Source organism: Python bivittatus, unplaced genomic scaffold, assembly GCF_059951505.1.
Source record: "Python bivittatus isolate LINGU-HERP-01145 unplaced genomic scaffold, Pbiv_v1 ctg000980_np1212, whole genome shotgun sequence".
NCBI lineage: Eukaryota > Metazoa > Chordata > Lepidosauria > Squamata > Pythonidae > Python > Python bivittatus.
Window position 1 is genome coordinate 36255550 of NW_028277125.1, and position 21043 is coordinate 36276592.

At 38.8% G+C, this 21043-nt stretch overlaps 1 protein-coding gene across 2 annotated transcripts in view; it reads right to left on the reverse strand.

Annotated features, from left to right (window-relative positions):
* The window catches only part of HDLBP (high density lipoprotein binding protein), an 85311-nt gene that overhangs the window by 6311 nt on the left and 57957 nt on the right, over positions 1-21043 (reverse strand). For both annotated transcript variants that reach the window (XM_088132658.1, XM_088132659.1), the window contains exons 15-23: positions 20426-20512; positions 20118-20249; positions 16956-17174; positions 15386-15607; positions 15050-15268; positions 14281-14419; positions 7987-8141; positions 6372-6476; positions 5816-5950 (exon numbers count right to left, since the gene is read on the reverse strand). In XM_088132658.1, coding sequence (XP_087988784.1) covers positions 5816-5950; positions 6372-6476; positions 7987-8141; positions 14281-14419; positions 15050-15268; positions 15386-15607; positions 16956-17174; positions 20118-20249; positions 20426-20512 — 1413 coding nt within the window. The remainder of the gene's footprint in view (positions 1-5815; positions 5951-6371; positions 6477-7986; positions 8142-14280; positions 14420-15049; positions 15269-15385; positions 15608-16955; positions 17175-20117; positions 20250-20425; positions 20513-21043) is intronic.

Sequence of the window (21043 nt, forward strand, 5' to 3'; positions counted from 1 at the left end):
TACTCAAAAAGTCCATAAGGGGCTTCCAGTCAGCAATAAATGTAGATACTATCTTTTCTCTGATCAAAGAAGTCAATTTAGTCATCTCAGCAACTTCCATCACCTTCACCAACCATTCCTCAATTGTGAATAATGCCGAATCTTTCCATCTTTGTACATACAATAATTTCGCTGCAGTTATCATGTACAAAAACAAAGTTCCATGACTTTTTTTCCAACTGTTTGTCCATTAATCCCAAAAGAAAAACCTCTGATCTCAATTGTATATTAATCTTTAAAATCCTCTGAATCAGTGTATTTGAATCCAAAATTTTCTAGCTTTTTTACACATCCACAAGCATGATAAAATGTCCCTTCTTATCGTTCATGTTTCCAATATAAATTTGAAGTGCCTTTATACATTCTAAATTTCCCTGGTGACATATACCAACGGTACATCATTTTATAAAAATTCTCTGTAAGATTATAACATAGTGTAAATTTCAATCCTTTTAACCACATATTTTCCCATTGTTCCATCTGTATATTATAACCAAAATTTTTAGCTCACTTTATCATACATTCTTTCACTTGTCCTTCTTCTGTTTCAAATTTCAATAAAAGTTTATACATTTTAGCAATTACATTTTCATCATTTGTACACAATTGTATTTCAAACTCAAGTCTTACAATGTTCAAAACCATAAACTCTTTTGTTTACTTTAAATCTTTCTAATAACTGTAGATAAGAAAACCATTGACAACTATATCCCTCTGCCACCAGTTTTTCCCTTGATTTTGTTTTATATTCCCCTTGACAAAATTCTAGTATCTCACAATAACTTAGCCATTTGTATTTGCCTGTTATTTCTTGTCTATAAAATGCTTCTTGTGCTGAGAGCCACAAAGGTGCTTTCAGGCACAACCTGGGTTTGAATCTATTCCATATTCTTAATATGGCACGTCTAACAGAATGATTTTTAAAATCCACATTAACTTTGACTTTGTCATACCACAAATATCTTTGCCACCCAAATCTCAGGTTATGTTCTTCTAACTCCAAGAGCCTTTTATTTCTCAGCAGCACTCACTCTTTCATTCAAACCAAACAGCAAGCTAAAAAATAAAATTTCAAATCAGGTAGACCCAATCCTTCTCTTTCCTTTGCATCTTGTAACACCTTATATTTAATTCGTCTTTTTTTCCCCTACCACACAAATTTAGATATACCCTTCTGCCTCTGTTTAAATGGTGCATCAGATGTCAAAACAGGTATTATCAGAAACAGAAACATCATTCTAGGCAAGACATTCATTTTTATCACAGAAATTCTCCCCAGCAATGACAATTAGTTTCTCCCATCTTTAATATGTCTTTTTTAACTTCATTCCATGTCTTAACATAGTGATTTTGAAATAACATACATTTCATATTTGTCATGGTGATACCCAGATATTTTATCTTCTTCTCAATCTTAAAACCTGTTTTATTCATCAATTCTGTTTGAACTTCTATTTTCATATTTTTGGTTACCATCCTCATCTTCTCTTTATTAATCTTGAAACCTGCTAATGCACCAAATTCTTTTAATTTGCCCATTAGTGTTTCAATTCCCTTTAAAGGATCTTCCAAACCAGCACCAAGTCATCTGCAAAAGCCCTTAATTTATAAGTTTCTTTTTTAATATTTACTCCCACAATCCTCTCATCTTGTCTTACATCTCTATTCAGTATTTCAAGAACCAAAATAAACAAGAGAGGAGACAGTAAGGATCCCTGTCTTGTTCTTTTTTGTATCTCAAAGGGTTTTGTTACATCTCCGTGAACAATTATTTGTGCTTTCTGTGAAGTGTAAATCGATCTCACCCATTTTAGTAAATTCTCTCAAAAATTTATAGCTTCCAAAACCTTAAGCAAGAAAGCCCAATTCAAATTGTCAAAGGCCTTCTCCGCATCTAAGAAAATCAATGTGGCTTGTTTTCATTATGTTGCTCCAAATATTCCAAAATGTCCAGCACATTTCTAACATTGTCCTTTAATTTTCTTTTAGGTAAAAACCCATATTGATTCTCATGAATAAATTCTTGCAAAATTATTTTCAGTCTATCAGCTAGGATTGTTGTGAATAACTCCAGCGCTGCTGGAGGAAGACACGGACTGAATCCGACCGAACACATGTTAGAGCCGCTATTAAGGCCTACATTGTGGTGATAAGGGCGGTGAAGCGCCAATACTTCTCCGCCCTTATTGCATCTGCAGAGTGCCGCCCGGCGGTCCTGTTTGGCATCACCAAGTCCCTCCTGGGTAAGGGGGATGTGGCGGTGCATTTGCAGGGCTGCACGGAGGAGTTTGCAGAGCACCTGCAGGATAAAATCGCTCAGATTCATTCCAAGTTGGACTCCGAGTGTGGCGCAGGGTCTGGGGAGATACCAGGTGATCGTTCTTGCCCAGTTAGCTGGGAACGGTTTGATCCTGTTGTTCCTGAGGAAGTGGACAGGATCCTTTGGTCTGTGAGGGCCACCACTTGTCATCTGGACCCATGCCCCTCCTGGCTGGTGAAAGCAGCTCGGGAGGGGACATGTAGTTGGATCCAGGCGATGGTTAAGGCATCCTTGCAGGAAGGAGTGTTTCCGGCATCCTTTAAAGAGGCGTTGGTGCACCCCCTCCTCAAGAAGCCCTCCCTGGATCCTACTATACTGGACAATTTTCGTCCAGTCTCCCACCTCCCCTTCTTGGGGAAGGTGGTTGAGAAAGTGGTGGCTTCGCAGCTCCAAAGGGTCCTGGAGGAAACGGATTATCTGGACCCTTATCAGTCAGGTTTCAGGCCCGGCTATGGAATGGAAACGGCATTGGTCGCACTTATGGATGATCTCTGGCGGGAGCGGGATGGTGGTAGTGCGACCATCCTTGCTCTCCTTGATCTCTCAGCGGCGTTCGATACCGTCGACCACGGTATCCTATTGGGATGGCTCAGGGATATGGGGGTGGGTGGCACAGTTTTGTGCTGGTTCACCTCCTTTCTCCGGGGCCGATCCCAATCGGTGGTGATAGGGAGCGAGAGGTCCCATCCTCAGCCCCTCCTTTGTGGGGTGCCTCAGGGTTCGGTTCTCTCTCCGCTCCTTTTCAACATCTATATGAAGCCGCTGGGTGAGATCATCCGTCATCATGGGATGAGGTATCATCAGTATGCTGATGATACTCAACTATACATCTCCATCCCTGGTGAGGTAAGTGATTCTGTTTCCGCCCTCTCGCGGTGCCTGGAGGCTGTGAGGGTCTGGATGGGGAACAACAGGCTCCAGCTGAACCCTGGCAAGACGGAGTGGCTGTGGGTTAATGGCTCTTCTGTATCCGGGACGTTGTCATTGTTAGTTCTGGATGGGGTAGCACTGCCCCAGACAGACCCAGTGCGTAACTTGGGGGTACTCCTGGACTCACGACTCCTGCTCGAAGAGCAGGTGGCAGCCGTGGCCAGGAGGGCTTTTGCACAGCTTTGGGTTGTGCACCAGTTACACCCTTTCCTGGATTGGGATGCCTTGCGAACGGTCACTCATGCCCTCATTATCTCCCAGATAGACTACTGCAACGCACTCTACATGGGGCTACCCTTGAAGAATATCCGGAAGCTGCAGCTGGTCCAGAATGTGGCCGCGCGGGCGATTTTTGGCGCCCGAAGGACCCATATAACACCTCTGCTCTGTGAGCTGGATTGGGTACCAGTTTGCTTCCGGGTCCAATTCAAGGTGTTGGTTATCACCTTTAAAGCCCTACATGTCATGGGGCCAGGCTACCTGAAGGACCGCCTCGCCCCCACGATCTCTACCCGTCCCATCCGATCTCACAGAGAGGGCATGCTTCGGATCCCCGCGGTAAAAGAACTCCGATTAGCAGGGTCCAGAAGGCGGGCCTTCTCTGCTGTGGCCCCCGCCCTTTGGAACATCTTGCCCCCGGAGGTGAGACAGGCCCCCTCACTCCAGGCCTTTCGGAGGGACTTAAAGGCATGGCTCTGCCATTTGGCCTGGGGCAGGGAGGGAAGAAATCAGAATTGGGGTTGGCTGGCCCCTTAGTGGTACGCTGTGGCCCCAGTGGCCTCTTGGATTTCTTAGCTTTTTAATATTTTTAATGTTTGGTTTTATAACTTTTAACTGTATTCATGTTTTTTAGTATGTTGTAAGCCACCCAGAGTCCCCCATTGTGGGGAGATGGGCGGGGACAAATTAAATAAATAAAAATAAAAATAAACTTGTTTTTTTGTCTTTTTAATGTTTGGTTTTATAACTTTTAACTGTATTCATGTTTTTTAGTATGTTGTAAGCCGCCCAGAGTCCCCCATTGTGGGGAGATGGGCGGGGACAAATTAAATAAATAAAAATAAAAATAAACTATAGTCATTGTTCAAGGCTATAGTTTCTTGTTAAAGTCAAATCTTGTCCTTCCTTGGTTATTAGTGCTATATTGGCCTCTTTCCAACCCTCTGGCATCCTTCCTCTCTGTAAGATCGAATTCATCATGTTTTATAAAGGTTGTAAAAGTTCACCCTCAAAACATTTATAATAAAAACTGATAATTCATCCAGTCCAAGCACCTTTCCTGGTTTAATCTTTTTTATACAGTAGCTTCAGAAAGTTCTTATTGTTACAGGTCCATTCATAATCTGTCTCTGTTCCTCTGTAATCCTTGGTAAATTGTGTTTCTTTAGTTATTCATATATTTTCTCCAGAGAGATGTCACCTCCTTTATACAAGTTGGAATAATGTTGATGAAATGTTTTTTGTATAGCCATGTTATCCATTACTACAGTATCTCCCTCTTATAATTTCAATATCATTTTTTTCCTTTTCTTTTCATACTTTATATGCCAACCACTTCCCTGGTTTGTTTGCAAACTCAGAATTTTTTGCTTTACATAGTTCATTTTTATTTCTATTTCTCTTATTGTTAACATAGATAACTGTCATTGTAAAAGCTTAATTTGTTGAGAAATACTTATCTTCTCTGGAAATTTCTTTAGTTCATCTTCTTTTCTCTTTATCTCATCCAAAATAGCTTGTGTTTGCTCTTGACTCTTCTTTTTGAGTTCATTATTATGTTGTACAAAATAACCTCTAATGAAAGCTTTACCTGCATCCCAAACCATTCTTAAAACCTTTATCTAATTATTTTCAAAAAAATATTTTAATTTCTTTTTACAAACCTCCACTACTGCTTCTTTCTGTAACAACATTTCATTTAGTCTCCATCTAAAAGAATTAGATTTCATTTTATAAACCAGACTCATAGGATTATGACCCAAAAAAGTCTTTGGTAATATCTCTACTTTAGAAACCTTAATAGCCAAATTCTTTGAAATCCAAATCATATCTATTCTTGAAAAGGATCTATGTCTTTCAGAAAAGTAAGTATCCTCTCTTAAATTGTCATTTTTCTATCTCCATACATCAACCAACCCTAAATTGTCCATCAGATTAAAAAAAAAACTTTTGGTAATTTGCCTTGAGTAATGTTAATAGTTTCCTCAGAAGTTCTATCCAGTTGTGGGGAGACCACTCCATTCCAATTTCACATCAAACACCAATCTGCTGCTGAGACACTTGTGTAAAGTGTGTGTGTGTGTGTGTGTGTGTGTACATGTGGACAATGACATTATTCAAGACTGGAAAAAGGGGTAATTGGGTCAAAACAGTTTAAGAACCACTGCCTTAAGGCTTCTGCTAAGCCTTTTCTCTATAGAAGCATCCTTAATGAAAGCATTTTTACTATAATTATTTGTAAACTTTAAGAAGATAAGCAACTGGGGGACATTGGCAAAAGCACTATAATTATTGTCCAACACATACCCTATCTTCTTGCTCAGCTTGTAGTTCCTTCACTCTCTCTAAAAGTCTGGCCTTGGCACGATCAAGATTAGCAGCAAGCCCGCTTATAGAGATGATATCAGATTGAAGCTCTGGGGCAGGAACTTGGATGTTTACCTAACAAATGCAGGCAAAAAAATTGATATCTTATCATAAACAGCCATTTTTACAGATATCCCGAACTTTCAAAAATGTCACCATTCAAAGAGTTGGATTTCCCAAGTTCTTAAGTTAACACAATATTATTAAATATTTTCATGGGAGGGTTCAGACTCCACAACATGAAAAATGAGAAAACAAAACTTAATATGCTATTCATTTGTACTTTCAGGCATCTCAGACAAATCTGTGACCAATGGTAAGACACTAATTCTTAACTTTTGCAATGTACTGGAACAACAATAAAGAATTCTTACTACAGTTACAGAAAATTATTAAACAAGGCTTATCTTGACTTTTCCTGCAAGCAAAAGAGAAGGGATCAACCAGCTGGTTTTCTAAAAATTAAAATAAGAGATTCAACAAAGACATTACTCACCTCAAACTCATCCATCATTTTCCGGATTCCAACACCCTTCTGACCAATGATAAAACGATGAAGGTCAAAGGGAACTTCTACTTCAATTGTAACTGGGACCAAAGCCTAAAAATGGAAATCATATTGAGTAATTTATGACAAAAAAGTTCTGTCATAGCACAGCAGAGCCCTTAGTGTGATACCCTGGAAATGGAAAGTGGGATACCTCTCCCACTAATCTTCTGGGTCTTCACACCCCGGCTCTACCTTCTTAGCTTTGGGGATAGTGCCTTAGTAGTTCCTCCTGCCATCACTTATTTTCCAAGGAGCACCTCACCTAATATCATCCCCATACCCCTGGTGACCTGAACTGTGCTGCCTTACTGTCAATTAAAAAGATAAAAATGGGGTAAATAAATAATTTATATAATATAATCACCAGGCTGTGTAGCGTACTGGCTTATATCTAGGGATTTCAAGTCCTTTTTAACTTTGTGAGAAATTTGCAAAAGCACATGCAGTATCTGCTACAAAGAGCACAATTTCCTTTGGGAAATCTGAGTTTATTTAATGTATGAACAACAAAAGATTCTAAATAAAATTAGTAATATCCTACACAGTCTAAAGTCAGGATGAATGAAAGATGACTTTAAGTATTCAACTCCACTGGAGTTGGGTGGCAAAAAGGAAGGGGGAGGGGGAGGGGGAGGGGGAAGGAGAGGAGAGGAGAGGAGAGGAGAGAGGAAAGGAAAGGAAAGGAAAGGAAAGGAAAGGAAAGGAAAGGAAAGGAAAGGAAAGGAAAGGAAAGGAAAGGAAAGGAAAGGAAAGGAAAGGAAAGGAAAGGAAAGGAAAGGAAACTTCCTATACTCACCCAGAAATATACTTAGCAATATAGAGACAATAGAAAACAAAGAATCCTAATGTATTTTCTAGATAGACATTCACCTAGTTTTACAAGGTAAGACTTTTGAAACAGCTATTCCTTCTGCTTCGATTTATCTAGAAATTCCTTTTCTCTAGAAAGTTTACTTTAATCAGAAGCTGGAGGAAACTGCTCCTACCTCACTTCTTGCTCAATACTGATACACATATTATTCTTTTGCATCTTTTGGAATTTTTTTGTTTTAAAACCACTCAAAGTTTCTCTCTCTAGTTTACAGTTTGGGAGTATCTCTGTGCCTACATGAAAGAATATCTCTCCCGATGAAACCATTGTTTCCATGTCTAGCAAGCAGCCTATGCATATCTGAGATTCTGGCCTGACCTTCACAACAGATCAGTTTGCCTGATCCCTGCTGTTTAATTCAAACCAGAAAACATCAAATAAATTCTGAAAAAAACATGGGCATCTGGGATATTAAATGCTTATATTCCATAATGTAAGTCACAACTCATTAGAAGTCATTTCACTACATTTTTCATTTACTACACTACTCTGTTTCTGCAAGTCGTTAATGCGCTCTACATGCTGTCAATAAAGCAGTGTCTCTAGAAGACACTAGATCTTGCACAATTAATAGCCCCTTGAGATTTAATATGATGATCACTTTACAGTGCCTGTAAGCAAAGCTGATTATGCCCCTCTGTTTAGACATAGTAGGCCTCTAAAATAATACAGATATCCAATCTCACTTACCTGGAGGGCCTCTTTTGCTGCCTCACATTTCTCTCGACGACCAGAGATTATGATAGTATCACATTTCTTTGGGGAGGCAGGATCTATTTCTTTGTACTCTTTCCCTTCATTATTCTCTTTGTCATTCTCATGTGCCACCACATCTGCAATGGAAGCTGTGTTCATAGGAATAAGAATAGTAACTTAGTTACTATGTATAAATTATTACACTGTAAAATTGTTCATTAGAACCTCCCTTCCTGTGATTTAAATCCATGATTTCATATTGTATTCCCACTATTCCATACTGTTTCATAAACTCAAGCTAGCAGCCTGAGATCCCATTGGGATCGTTTACATACTCCTACGGTATTCTGGGAAGCAAGTGGATGGTCATCACAAGCAGTAGAGAAGTTGGACTTTGTTTTATCAACTCAAACTAGTAACCTGCATTCCTAAAGGCATGTGAAAACAAATTAATTAGCTTTCCCTTTTTTCTGTTTTTTTTTTTCAGGAAAGCCTAGGTAACAGTCTTCAGAAGATTAGAGACATAGGCAATGAGACAAGTACTGGGACGACCTGCACAAAGTGTAAACTCATTGTGTTGCTAGAGGAGAAAGTGGAGGATCTGGAGGCATACTGTATCTGGCAACTCTGAGATTCATCAGGGAAGATGAGAAGTTTCTGGACAAGGCAGCAGGATGTTTGCAAAATGATCACAGGAAAGAAGAGACTGCTACAAAGAAAAGGGGACACCCATAGGAGGAAGGCTAGCAGCTTTTGACCTGGAGGACCAAGAGAACCGAGAGATTCTTGCTAGAGCTGTGCAATCAATTATAGGCCCTCTCCCTGAAGAGTGAGTCATAGACTTCTAGAGAACAGTTCTCATCCAGCATTCCAGGGGCAGGAAGGAGAGAAGTCCAGGCTTCCTTAGAGGTGAGGAATCCAAGGAGGAAAAGCTATGTGGTGGTGATGGGTGACTTGCTGCTGAGAGGAATGGAGTCAGCAATCTGAAGGTCAGATGTGATATCAAGAGAAGTATGTTGTTTTCCAGGCATGAAGATCTGTGATGTAATGGAGAAGATGACTCAACTAATCAAAACTACTGATTGCTATCCCTTTATTTTATTTCGCATTGAAACAAATGACACTGCTAGAAAGAGCTTGGAAAGAATACTGAAGGGCTATGAGGACCAATGCAGGAGGCAAAAGAGTTTGATACAAGGTGGTGTTTTTGTCTATATTTCCAACTGAAGGTCATGGCCTGAGGAAGAAACAGAGAACTTTGGAGTGAACTGCTAGCTCATGGGATGGTGATGTTGAGAAAATGTTGGATTCCTGTACCATGGTCTACACTATCTATAAGAAGGGCTTTTGGTGAGAGATGAACACAAAGAGGAAAAGAATGTGTTTGGAAGACATCTTGCTCAGGTCATCTGAAAAGGAAGGGAGACCGATATGACGTTGTTTGTATTACTGAAACCTGGTGGGATGGAACTCAAGATTCAAATATAGTACTGCAAGGATATCATTTGTTCAGAACAAAGAGACCCAACAAAAGAGAAAGGGTGGGAGTTGCATTAGAACAGAGAATGAATACACTTGTGTGGAAATTCATGGCACCAAGTGTGAAAACTTTACCGAAAGTGCCTGAGTGAATTTAAAGAGAAAAAGAAACAATAATGATACTGTTATGGGTATGTACTTTAGGCCACCCAACCAAGCAGGATATATAGGTGAAATCTTTGCAAATCAGATGGCCGAGGTATCCAGAAAACACTTTACCATAGTAATGGAGGATTTCAATTACCCCAATATCAACTGGGAATCAAACTCTGCAGCAAGTGGAGATCCAACAGGTTCTTGATATGCCTTGCAGACTTCATTGTCCAAAAGTGCAGGAAGCAACTAGGGGGATCAGTCATACTGGACTTAATACTTATTAACAGGGAAGAAATGGTTGAGAAGTAGATGTTGTCGGAACCTTGGAAGAAAGTGACCATGCAATCCTAGAATTTACCATACTGCAAGCAGGGAGACTTGAAGGTAGACAGATTAGTGTTCTAGATTTCAAGAGAGTTGACTTCAGTAAGCTAAGAGAAAAAATCAGGAAGGATTCCATAGATGGAAATCCTAAAGAGAAAAACAGTTCACAAAGGTTGGGAAAATATAAAAAATGAAATAATTAAGGCTTAAACAGAAAGAAAAATGGGAGACAGCTGATGAGACCAGCATGTCTGCATAAAGAGCCTTATTGTTGTTGTTGTTGGTTGCATAGTCAGCCAGATGTTTAGACTGGATTTATTGTTAGTTGCACAGTCAGCCAGATATTTAGACTGGATCTGTCATTTTTATCCACCTATCGAGTCCTTCCCAAGGACCTGGGCTAGGCAGATGTTGTTTGATGGTGTTAAAGTTATTGTTGTAGGATATAAGCTATAATCAGTATGACATACTGATTGACATTGCATGATAAGATATGACTGCTAAAACGTGACTGAAAATACTCTGTTAAATGTGAATATATGCTAGATAATAGCTTCTCCTTTTAAAAATGAATGTTAGTCAATAGCTGCAGTATTATTCTTCCTCCAATTCTCCTCCTCTGACTGCATAGTTTTAGTGTAACGTTATTACGATTTTTTTTTATTATTCTTTTTTTCTTGATGCTATGCAAACATACTGAGAGTTCTTTGCACCGTGTTATGTGGCAGGTGTTTGTCTGTTTGAATTCTGAAGTCCCAGAGCACTTTAGCTTCTTCATTTTCTATTATTTTGTCTGTTTTGTGGTCCCACTAGTTCTTGCTTGCAGGCAAATGGTATTTCTTGCAGATATTCCAATGCACCATTGTTGCTAATTTGTCATGCCATTCTTTGTAGTCAGCCTGTGCAATCTTCTTGCAGCAGCTGACTAGGTGGTCCACTGTTTCTTCAGCTTCTTTGCAGAGGTAGCATTTGCTGTCTGTTGCTGTCTTCTCAATTCTGGCTTTGTATGCATTTGTTCTTAAGGCTTGGTCTTGTGCAGCCAGAATTAGCCCCTTTGTCTCTTTCTTTAACTTTCCTGCTCTTGGCCATTGTCAGATCTTCTTGTTATCTGTTTTGCCTGCTAGTTTTTTTCTGTAGTGGCCTTATAATACTTTGCCTTGCCATGTCTCTTTTTTATTCTTCATTTGGTCTTTCTTGTAGACCAGTTTGGTCTCTTCAGTATTCAGTAAGCCTTCATGGTTTACTAGCTTCAGTGTATCTTCTTTATTCTCCTTTAGATATTCTTCTAATGCCCTTTTTTCTTCTTCAGCTGTGTGGTATACTTGCAAAATTCCATGCCACCTATGCTGTAGAGTCTGTCAACATCTCTGCGTGGATGAAGGGCATGATTCATTGTCATTATTTTTCTGGACTTCCTGTCCAGGGCTTCTAGTTCTGCTTGGGTCCAGTCTACTATTCCAGCTGTATATCTAATGACTGGAATTGCCCAGGTGTTAATCGCCTTAATGGCATTTCTGCCACTGAGTTTGGACTTTAAGATCGTCACTCTTCTGATGTATTCACTATTAACTCCTTCTTGACTTCAGTGTGCTTGATATTGTCAGCCTGAAGGATGCCCAGGTACTGTATTTGTAGCGATCTTCTTCATCCAGACTCTTGATGTTATTTCCATTGGGCATCTCAATTTCTTCAGTTTTCACTATTTTCCCCCTGTTGATGCTAAGGGTGGCACATCTGTCCAGTCCAAACTCCATTGCAATATCTTGGGTGTATATTTGGACCATATTGAGCAGCGATTCTATTTCAGGTGGTGTTCTTCCATACAGCTTCAAATCATTGATGTAAAGGAGGTGGGATAGCCTGGCACATGTTTTTGATGTTTGATAGCCATGGCCTGACTTGTTCAGTATTATTCAGTTCAGTATTCAGAGGAATCAATGCAATGATAAACAGTAGTTCTGATAGTGAGTCTCCTTGAAAGATTCTTCTCTTGATATTAATCTCTCCCAGTCTATCACCATTGACCAGCAACTGTGTCTTCCATTGTGCCACTGATCTTTGCACAAAGCTTTTGATGTTTCTACTGACTTCTGTTATTTCTAGGCACTTGATTACCCAATCATGTGGCAGGGAGTCAACTGATTTTGGAGATTCTGGCTATAGTGTACAATTCGAGGTCTGTATCTTGTGATCCTTTTGGTTATGGCTGTTATTTGCAGCTTTATTATTTTCAGTGTTTCTTTGATCTTCTTTGTTTCTAGGTGATATTTCTTGATCAGATATTCTTTGGTCTTCTTGTTCTTCAGCTTCTTTCCTTTCATCTGTTCTACCTTGCTTGCATCTGATCTTAGCATGCTGATCTTATTTTCCAACCTGATCTTCCATTTTGGTGGTGCGCTGTTTGGCTTTTTTTTCTTGTTTGCTGATTTCGCCTCTGAGGTATTCAGTTATAACTGCAGCTATGCTGTACATTAGACCAATGTACTACACCAAACTAAAAGAATGTGATAATCTTAATCTGACAAGACTTGGTCTTAACAAATCCATGTGACTTCCAGTAATCACTGCATTGTTTTTTAGATGTTTACAGATCAATCACTTTATGATAGTTTCTTTAATCTTCCCAGGTATTAAATGTCAAACTGATTAGTCTGTTATTCTCTATGCCCTCCTTTTCCACCTCTCTGAAAACACTGCCCTCTTCTAGTTATCTGATACTTCATGTGCAGAGTTTTGATCAGACAATTACCAAGTAACTTGAATACCTTAAGACAAAAGCCACCTGATCCTGGAGATTTAAACTCATTCAGGGTCAATGGGTATCTCTTGATACGTTTCTATCAGTCTTAAGCCTTATCTTGCTATTTCAATCAACTCTTCGTAACTTTTCATCAGTCCAGTGCATATCCTCTTTGCAGAAATGACTGAGCCAAAATAAGGTTTCAATAGACTTTCTCTTTATTATCTGCTTTTTAAATATATTTTCACTGAGATGGTATACTGTTTCTTTTCCTTTTATTTTAAACATATCTGAAGAATATTTGGGTTTTTCTTAGCACAAGTTGCTAATCTCAGCTCATCCTGAATTTACTTTCCTCAAGTGACCAGTTTCTCTTTCCCCTTCCCATCTGTTCATTTTGATTTTCCTTAAAATGTGCAGCTACCTTGGCTTCTACTATTTTCTCTTTTTCTTTGTTGGATCTATTTGCAGCTATGCTTTTAGTAACTCATTCTTTTAGAAACTTGCTCTGTTTTGACTTCACTTCTCCATTAGCTTATCATTACTCTTAGGGTTGTTTTTTTTAAAATCTTCTTTCTTGAAGTTCAAGATATGCATTTGACTACACTCAGCTTTTGCATTTCCTACAGTTCCCAGTCTATTCATTAGTATAGCACCAATAACAGCTGATACTCTTAAGCCTCTATGTAGTCTTTGAAAGAGAAAGATTTGCTTGCAGAAAATACTGGCATTTGGGCAGCTGAGTGGTTAGAAGTGGCCACCAAGAAAGGCTGCAACATTTATTCTTTCTTCCATTTATTTTATTCCACATGCTCTTAATAGTATCACTACATTCATTCTCTTGGATTTCTGAACATATAGGTTTCATATAACATATAACATGTAACTCCCTATCCCCTATTATAAATTGAAGTGTTGCCATTTCCTGGTCCAATCTTCTTTTTCCTTAAGCAGTGCACTGGGTTTGTGTTTGTTGTTTTCAGGGAAGAACATAAGCATGCCAGGTCCTGTCTGCAGAATCATCTCTATACATTTTATCTTCTATTTCTTGCATTATCCATTTTGAGGGAAGATTTCTAGTGACCTGCCTCTTAAACTCTACTGCCACATTTCTATTAATTCATCTTCTTCATCTACTCAGCAAACATCCTCTTCTTTAATACAAGAATAGGCAGTTCAAGTCTGTCTGGCTTTGCATATCAATATCTACCTCACTTTAGTCACATCCTATGCATACACAATAGAATTAATTACTGGCAAACAACAAGTCAAAATCAATAGCTAAATAACAGATTACAATGTGCAACATATCAATATTTTTTTTTAAAAACCCTGGTTATTCCAACTCTTCAGCTTGCTGCTCTTTAGACAGTAATACTGTTTTTAGGCCACTCCTAGATAACACGTGGAATTATTTTTACACTGATAAAAATCTAAAAGTAATAATTTTGCTGAAAACTTCTATGAGTAGCCATTATATACTGTATACACCTTCTTTTTCAAAAAGTTACTGTTATTGGATTATGGAATCATATTGGTCAATGTCCCAAAGACATTCCTCCTAAGAGCAAGTTTGTGAGTTACTGTACCTGTACTTTCCTCTCGGTCTGGAAATTTGATCTGAACACCATGGTCACGAGTAATCTGTTGGATCCTAGAACCTTTAGGGCCCATAATAGAACGATGGTACTTCTGAGCAATAGTGCATTCTATTGTCACCTGGGCTTCCTATGAGAGAAGAAAGTCTTACACTATGATTTACAGATTAAGTTATCCTTCTGAAAATACAATTCCAAGGGGAACATAGGAAGATCTCAAAATGTATATGTAGCTGTGAAAGGAGCCAATGAAAGAAATCAAACTAGACCTATCAAATCTGGCTGGCAACTGTGTTTTGGTATAAAAACCAGTGAGCTATATCTTGAATTCTACTCTTCCCTTTACATATTTTAAAGAAGCAAAGACAACACTAATTCAGCAAAGATGTACTTTTTGTAAAACTATTAATTTATTTCCAAGATTAGGAAACATCCATGCAGAACGACAATAGGAATCAGCAGAATCACCAAGTGGGCTGGGATCATTAAAGGCCACAGGAGGATCCCAAGGTTCAGTTCGAGGCTAAAAAGAGATGTGGTTCTGAAAAAGAGTTTTCCCCCAATTATACACACATACACACATACATATATATCCTACACATTTGTGTAAGAATTTGAAGTTTTATCATTCAGGCATGAAGATAAGCTAGAATGAACACCAACTTGCTTTCTTCTGTTCCAATAACATGAACTAAAGGCGTAAGAGACAAGGACACACATTGTCTTTATTCTCCATAGTCAATTAAAGATGGATACTTACCAAATCATCAATGATTTCAAGGATGCGTTTTTTTGCTGCTTCCACACAATCTTTTGCTCCTTTAAGAGTGACCTTGTCACTCTGTGTACCAGGCCGTGGAAAACTGACCATTACACCCCCATACTCCTCTGCAATGATCCGCAGTACCTGCCCTTTCCGGATGACAAAGTACCGGTGATGCTTTGGATCCACAGTCATGGAATCTTCAACTACATTATCCTATAAACACGTAAGAGATATAATGGATTGCCATATCTAACAACATTGTTTTTAAATCCATGTCAGCTTGGAAATGCAATTCCTATATAAATAAAAAAATTATGATGCTCTCCTTACCAGGTTCTTAATGAGCACCTCCAGCTCTTTCTGGGCCTCCTTGACAGCATCTTCTGTCCCCATGATAGTAATCAGTTCCTGATCTTTGTCCTCCGAAGTAGGAAAGATAATCCGAGCACCAGTATTATCCCGCACCTTGCGAATATTGCCACCACCTTTGCCAATCAGGAATTTATGATATTCTGGTTTGGCACGCAAGTCCACAGTATAACTCTTGGTTTGCTACATGGAAGAAAGAAATGAAAGCTGTTTGTCCAAATTCCCTTTATTTTTGCTAGAAAAAGTGAACATACCTATATGTTCACAAGATCAACAACTAGATTCCAGATGATTTGAGTAAATCAGGTAAAAAGTCTTATTTTAGAATATTCAAAGGAAACATCTACAAGAATAAAGTTATATGCAAGAAAAGCCAAATTAAATCTGTACAAATCATGCAAAAAATAAATTAAATTTATATTGTTTCACTTGCCTTGAGTGGATTCTTCTGGACTTTCAAAAATGTTCATGTGCTCAGACCAAGGGAGATCATGTCATAAGTATATGTGCACATTATTAGTTTCCAAAGAATCACTGAACTATCGTGGAACACAAAAAGCTGCCAGTGAATCATGTAATTCAATACTGTCTACACATGGATGGGCAGCAGGACTCTGGATTTTTTCTCAGCCTATCTGGAAATCTCAGCTATAGAACTCAGGATGCTTTACTTGGGAAGCATAATCTGTACTGAGTTTCAGCTTTTCTTAATAGGGTGGTATAAAAGAGATTAAACTGGACTTGGATCAGGAAAACCTGCTTAGCTATGAACCTCTACTTATGTATGACCTTGGGCAAAGTACTTTCTTCAACCTCATGTACTCTGTACTGTCAATTTAATCTACAATGAAAAATTGTTATGATAACCACCTTGGGCTCCATGGAGAGACAGATAGAGACAAATGAAATAGAAGTGAAATAGTTAAGTCTACTTGAAACTAAATGAGAATAGTAAGAATGCCAAAGAAAGTATGGCTTGCACTCCTGAAATGCATGACACTGCCTTTTGGTATTTTTAAAATTTATCATCATGACTGGTTACCTACCTTGAGGAAACAAAAAGACAGTATTAAAATACTGTCAGTTACTACAATGATCATACTCCAAATGTTATTAAGAATTTAAGTTTCTAACTAGTATGATATAAAACAACACATTTATAAATTCCTGATATAAGCTAATTAGTAACACAATAATAAAAAAAAACAGGGAGGAATGGAGGCAAGCAAAAACGCAGACATCTGAAAGCTAGTAAGGAAGGAGCAAGGCAACAATTCTTAGAAGTTCCACAGCTTTGATCCACTATAAAAAAGACTATGTCCACTTTTGGCACATAGTTTATTTCAAGCAATAAAGACTTAAGTAGCAGCTGGTGAGAAGATTACAGCTTCCATTCACCATGAAGCAGGCAATCTTTAAGATATACTTGGTTTAGGCCTTAAAACAAATAAACCAAGCCAGATTCTATAAAGAGAGAGACAGAGAGAGAAATGATATGTGCATCTATCTTTTTACACATTCATATTATCACCTTTTCTTCTGCCAATTGCAAGAGTTGTTTCTTTGCCTTTTCAACATCCTGAGCAGGGCCCCTGATGGTGACTGTATCACTACCTGAGCCTTCGGTGGGGAAGTGAATGTGAACTCCACCGCATTCTTCCATGATGGAGCGGATGAAACGACCTTTGGCGCCAATGAGTGAGTTGTGCAGCTTGGAAGGGATGGAGACCTCCACCTCTGTGATATTAGCCTAGGAGAAGAAGTATTTTTTAAAATCTCCCTCATACATAAATAATATTTGGAAGTTACAAAGAGTTCTTCTCTCCAAATTTTCTCATTCATTTTTACTTAGAACTGAAGGTGAACGCAGGCATGCGCCAAACAATGAATAACAGTCTCCAACTGTACCAGGCAGCGTTACTACCATTTTTATTTTGTGTCAATTCTACTGGATTGTCCTTTTCACAATAAAATGGAATAATAATAATTAGTTAGAGATACCACCTAGTTAAAGAACTAACAGGAAGATAAAACATACACTGAACTTTCAATCCTTATAGATCTTTAACCAAATTTAATTTAGTGTTCAATTCACTGTATAATGAGCATACAGGTAGTCTTCCATTAACGACCACTCGTTCAGCGACCGTTTGAAGTTATGATGGCGCTGAACAAATGGTGGTTACAACCAGTCCTCAAAGTTCTGGCCATCCCAGCACCTGCGATCACAATCTGGGCATTTGGCAACTAGCTAGCACTTACAAGGGTTGCAGCATCTTGCAGTAACATGATCGCAATTTCTGATCTTTCCTGCTGGCTTCCACAAGCAAAGTCAATGGGGAAGTCGGCAGGGAAGGTTGCAAGTTGCTCAGGTAAGTCTCCCCTACCTGCACACCCTCCTCCAGCCCCTCTGTGCTCACACTGTGCCTCACTGGCCACCCGCACACCCTCCTTCAGCCTTGCTGTGCTTGCAACTGCACCTCCTCAGCCACTCACGCACCCTCCCCTGCCACTCGTACACCCTCACACACCCTTTCCCACCTGGCAGCAGCCACCCCAAACCCCACCACATCTCCCCTGCCATTCACACATCCTCATGCACCCTCTCTCCCAACCAGCAGCAAGTGCCCCAAGACCTGCCATGTTTGTGCCATGCCTTCCCCGCCACTTGCACACCCTCTTCCGCTTGGCAGCAGCCACCCCAAGCCCCATTGCACTCACACATCTTCATGGCCACCCGCACACCCTCTTGCTTCCTCTCCCATCCAGCAGCAGCCACTTTCTTGGCTGCTGGCTTGCTTGCAAGTTGGCTGGGACCTGCAACTTCCTGTCAGCTTCCCCAGTGACTTTGGTTGTTGGAAGCCAGCAGGAAGTTGTGAGGAGGTCCTCGCTTAATGACCCATGATTCTCACTTAATGATGGCAATGGGGACTGCAGAGATTGCTGTTGCTAAGCAATGCAGTCACATGACGTTGTGTTTTACAACCGCAATTCCAGTCCCAATTGCCATTGTAACTTGAGAATTACCTGTACAAAATAGCCTGTTCTGATCTTTTTCCAACTGTCTATAAAAGATATACAAAGAACCTAGGGGAGGAAGATCATTGAAATTCAATGCTTCAATAATACATCCAAAAATATGTTTGCTCTCACTTCCAAAAAAGAAATGGCAAACTGAAGACAGCTCTGCTGAGAGCAGAGCCAATGCCTGTGGTGGAATGAAGAGTAAGAGTGAAAAGCTGACTCTTTACAATTCCTCTCTGGACAAAGAGAGGACTGGGATCACCCACAAGTGCTCCAGACAACTGCTCCTCGCAAGGAGATGGCAAAATAGCAGTCTCTGGTGGGTTTAGAGTGCTGGGAGATAAGGGAATGCCATTGTAGCCCAAACCACAGTTTGGCACCTTTAAAATGGACACAGGGGTTGCATATTTCCTTTCTTAATCACCTTTGGAAATTGCTTGTTAACTGCTTTTTGGATATTAGGAACCTTCATAAAGGCAAGTTTTACTACACTGGGTGAGTTTCCTTCAATCATTAGCAAAAGAAGTTTTATACAAGTTTAAGGACTTAAAATTTTCTTTTCTGGGGAATAAACAGCAAAAGGGCAATTAGAGTGTTGATTTTGGAAAGTTATAAACAGACTAAGGGTCCAGATGGATTTGAAGTAAGATTTTGAAACTAACTGTAAAAATCCTTCCTGTGAGAAAATGCTGTTGTTTGGAATACTTTAAAAAAAAAATGATAAGATGGGATTTTGAAGGTTGGACACTAGAGGGAACCAGAAGAAATTAAAGATTACAATTAAAGGAGAACAGCACTTAAATTTGGTTTCCTAATACAGAATGGAGCAAAATACTTTAACATTGGAGGTATTAAAAGATATTTATGAATAATGGACTCAGAAGTTAATTTTAAAAATGTCTGCCATTATAGACAGACTGTGTTTGGAAGATGATATGGAAAAGGAGCAAGCTGTACCAGATAGGACTGAGTCTGATTTGAAAGTGGATCTAAAAATGACGAGTTATGGGAACGATGTGGAAGGAGATGCCACACTGGATACACAAATGAAACAGGTTGATGTTTTACCAAACCAAAAGAGTACCTGGATAACCTTCCTACACTGGATATACAAAAGAGACCTGTTAAAGTTGTGAAGAATTTTGTGAGAAGGGACGAAGAAAAAAATGAGAAGAAATCAAATTCCAGGATTTTATTTGTGGAATTAAAGATCAAGATTGTTAGAAGTGAAGGAAAGGTATGTAAAAAGATCAAGATTGTTAAAAGTAAAAGGAAGGACTATAAAGTGGGTTTATTTGATCAAGGTTGAAATAGATATGTTGTTAACTCTGATAATCCTTAATGGACTTTTGCTGACTAGGACTGAACGAGGAGGCTTTAAAGACACAGATATATATATTTAAATTCATATTGCATCAAGTACACTGCTAGAATATACAGGTAGTCCTTGTTTAGGGACCACAATTGGAACTGGCAACTCAGTTGTTAAGCAAAGCAGTTGCTAAGTGAAACTGCACCTGTGCTTATGATCTTACTTCAGCTTTCCTTTGCTTTACAGACCTGCAAAAGTTGTAAATATGAGGATTGGTTGCAAAGTTATATTTTCATTACCATTATAACTGTGAACAGTTGCTAAACAAGGACTACCCTTAACCCTTATTTCTCCTACCAATTCTTTCTGGATGGAGAGAATCCTATGGCGAGCAGCTTCGCAGTTGGCTCGTTTTCCTGTGATGACAATTGTTTCTGAATTACTGTTCTCTGCTGGTAGATCTATCTTAGTGTTGCATTCTTCACGGATCTACAGTGAAAGTTTAAAACAGAAGTTAAGAGGACAGGCATAGTTTGCTTTCTAAGCAATATGATGCACTTTTTTTGCTGTGAAAGTGAAGCATCATCAGTATCAGTAGGAGGTGGTATCAATACTCAGGAGCAATGAAAAACCAATGATTTGAAGTAGAATCCAAGTAATCCTACCTTTTTAATATTTGCACCTCCTTTGCCAATGATGTTCTTGTGGAATTGTTTGAAGATGGGAACAGAAATAGAATAGCTATTCTCAACCTTACACGAAAAAAAGATTAGGATCAATAAATCATGGACACAGAGAACTATCAACAAATATCACACCATTTGTATTTTACTGATCTCTGTCAATTCCCATAAACTATCTTTCTACAATATCAATAAATTTTAAAAATAGATAATATTAGAAATCAATGGCAAAGGATCTTAAAGAATATTAAGTATGATCTTAAGATGAGACTAATTCAGCAAAAGATTCTTTTTCACATTGACTGGACATTCCAGACAATGTTTAACAAAACATTTCATTATGTTGGAAGTGTAAAATGGGTGAGGATATAATATATCAGCTTGTTCCACTATTGCCCCATTTTTATTTAATATTCATAAGTTTATTGGCATGATGTTACAAAAATCAATACATTTAAAAATGTGAATGTACTTCTAAATTCTATAAGAAAAACTTGGAAATGCATCATTATATGGATGGATCAAGCATGGAAGGGGCAAAAAATATCACTTTTCAAGGTTGGAAAGGTAGTGTGACCCCAGATATAAAATATTTTTTTG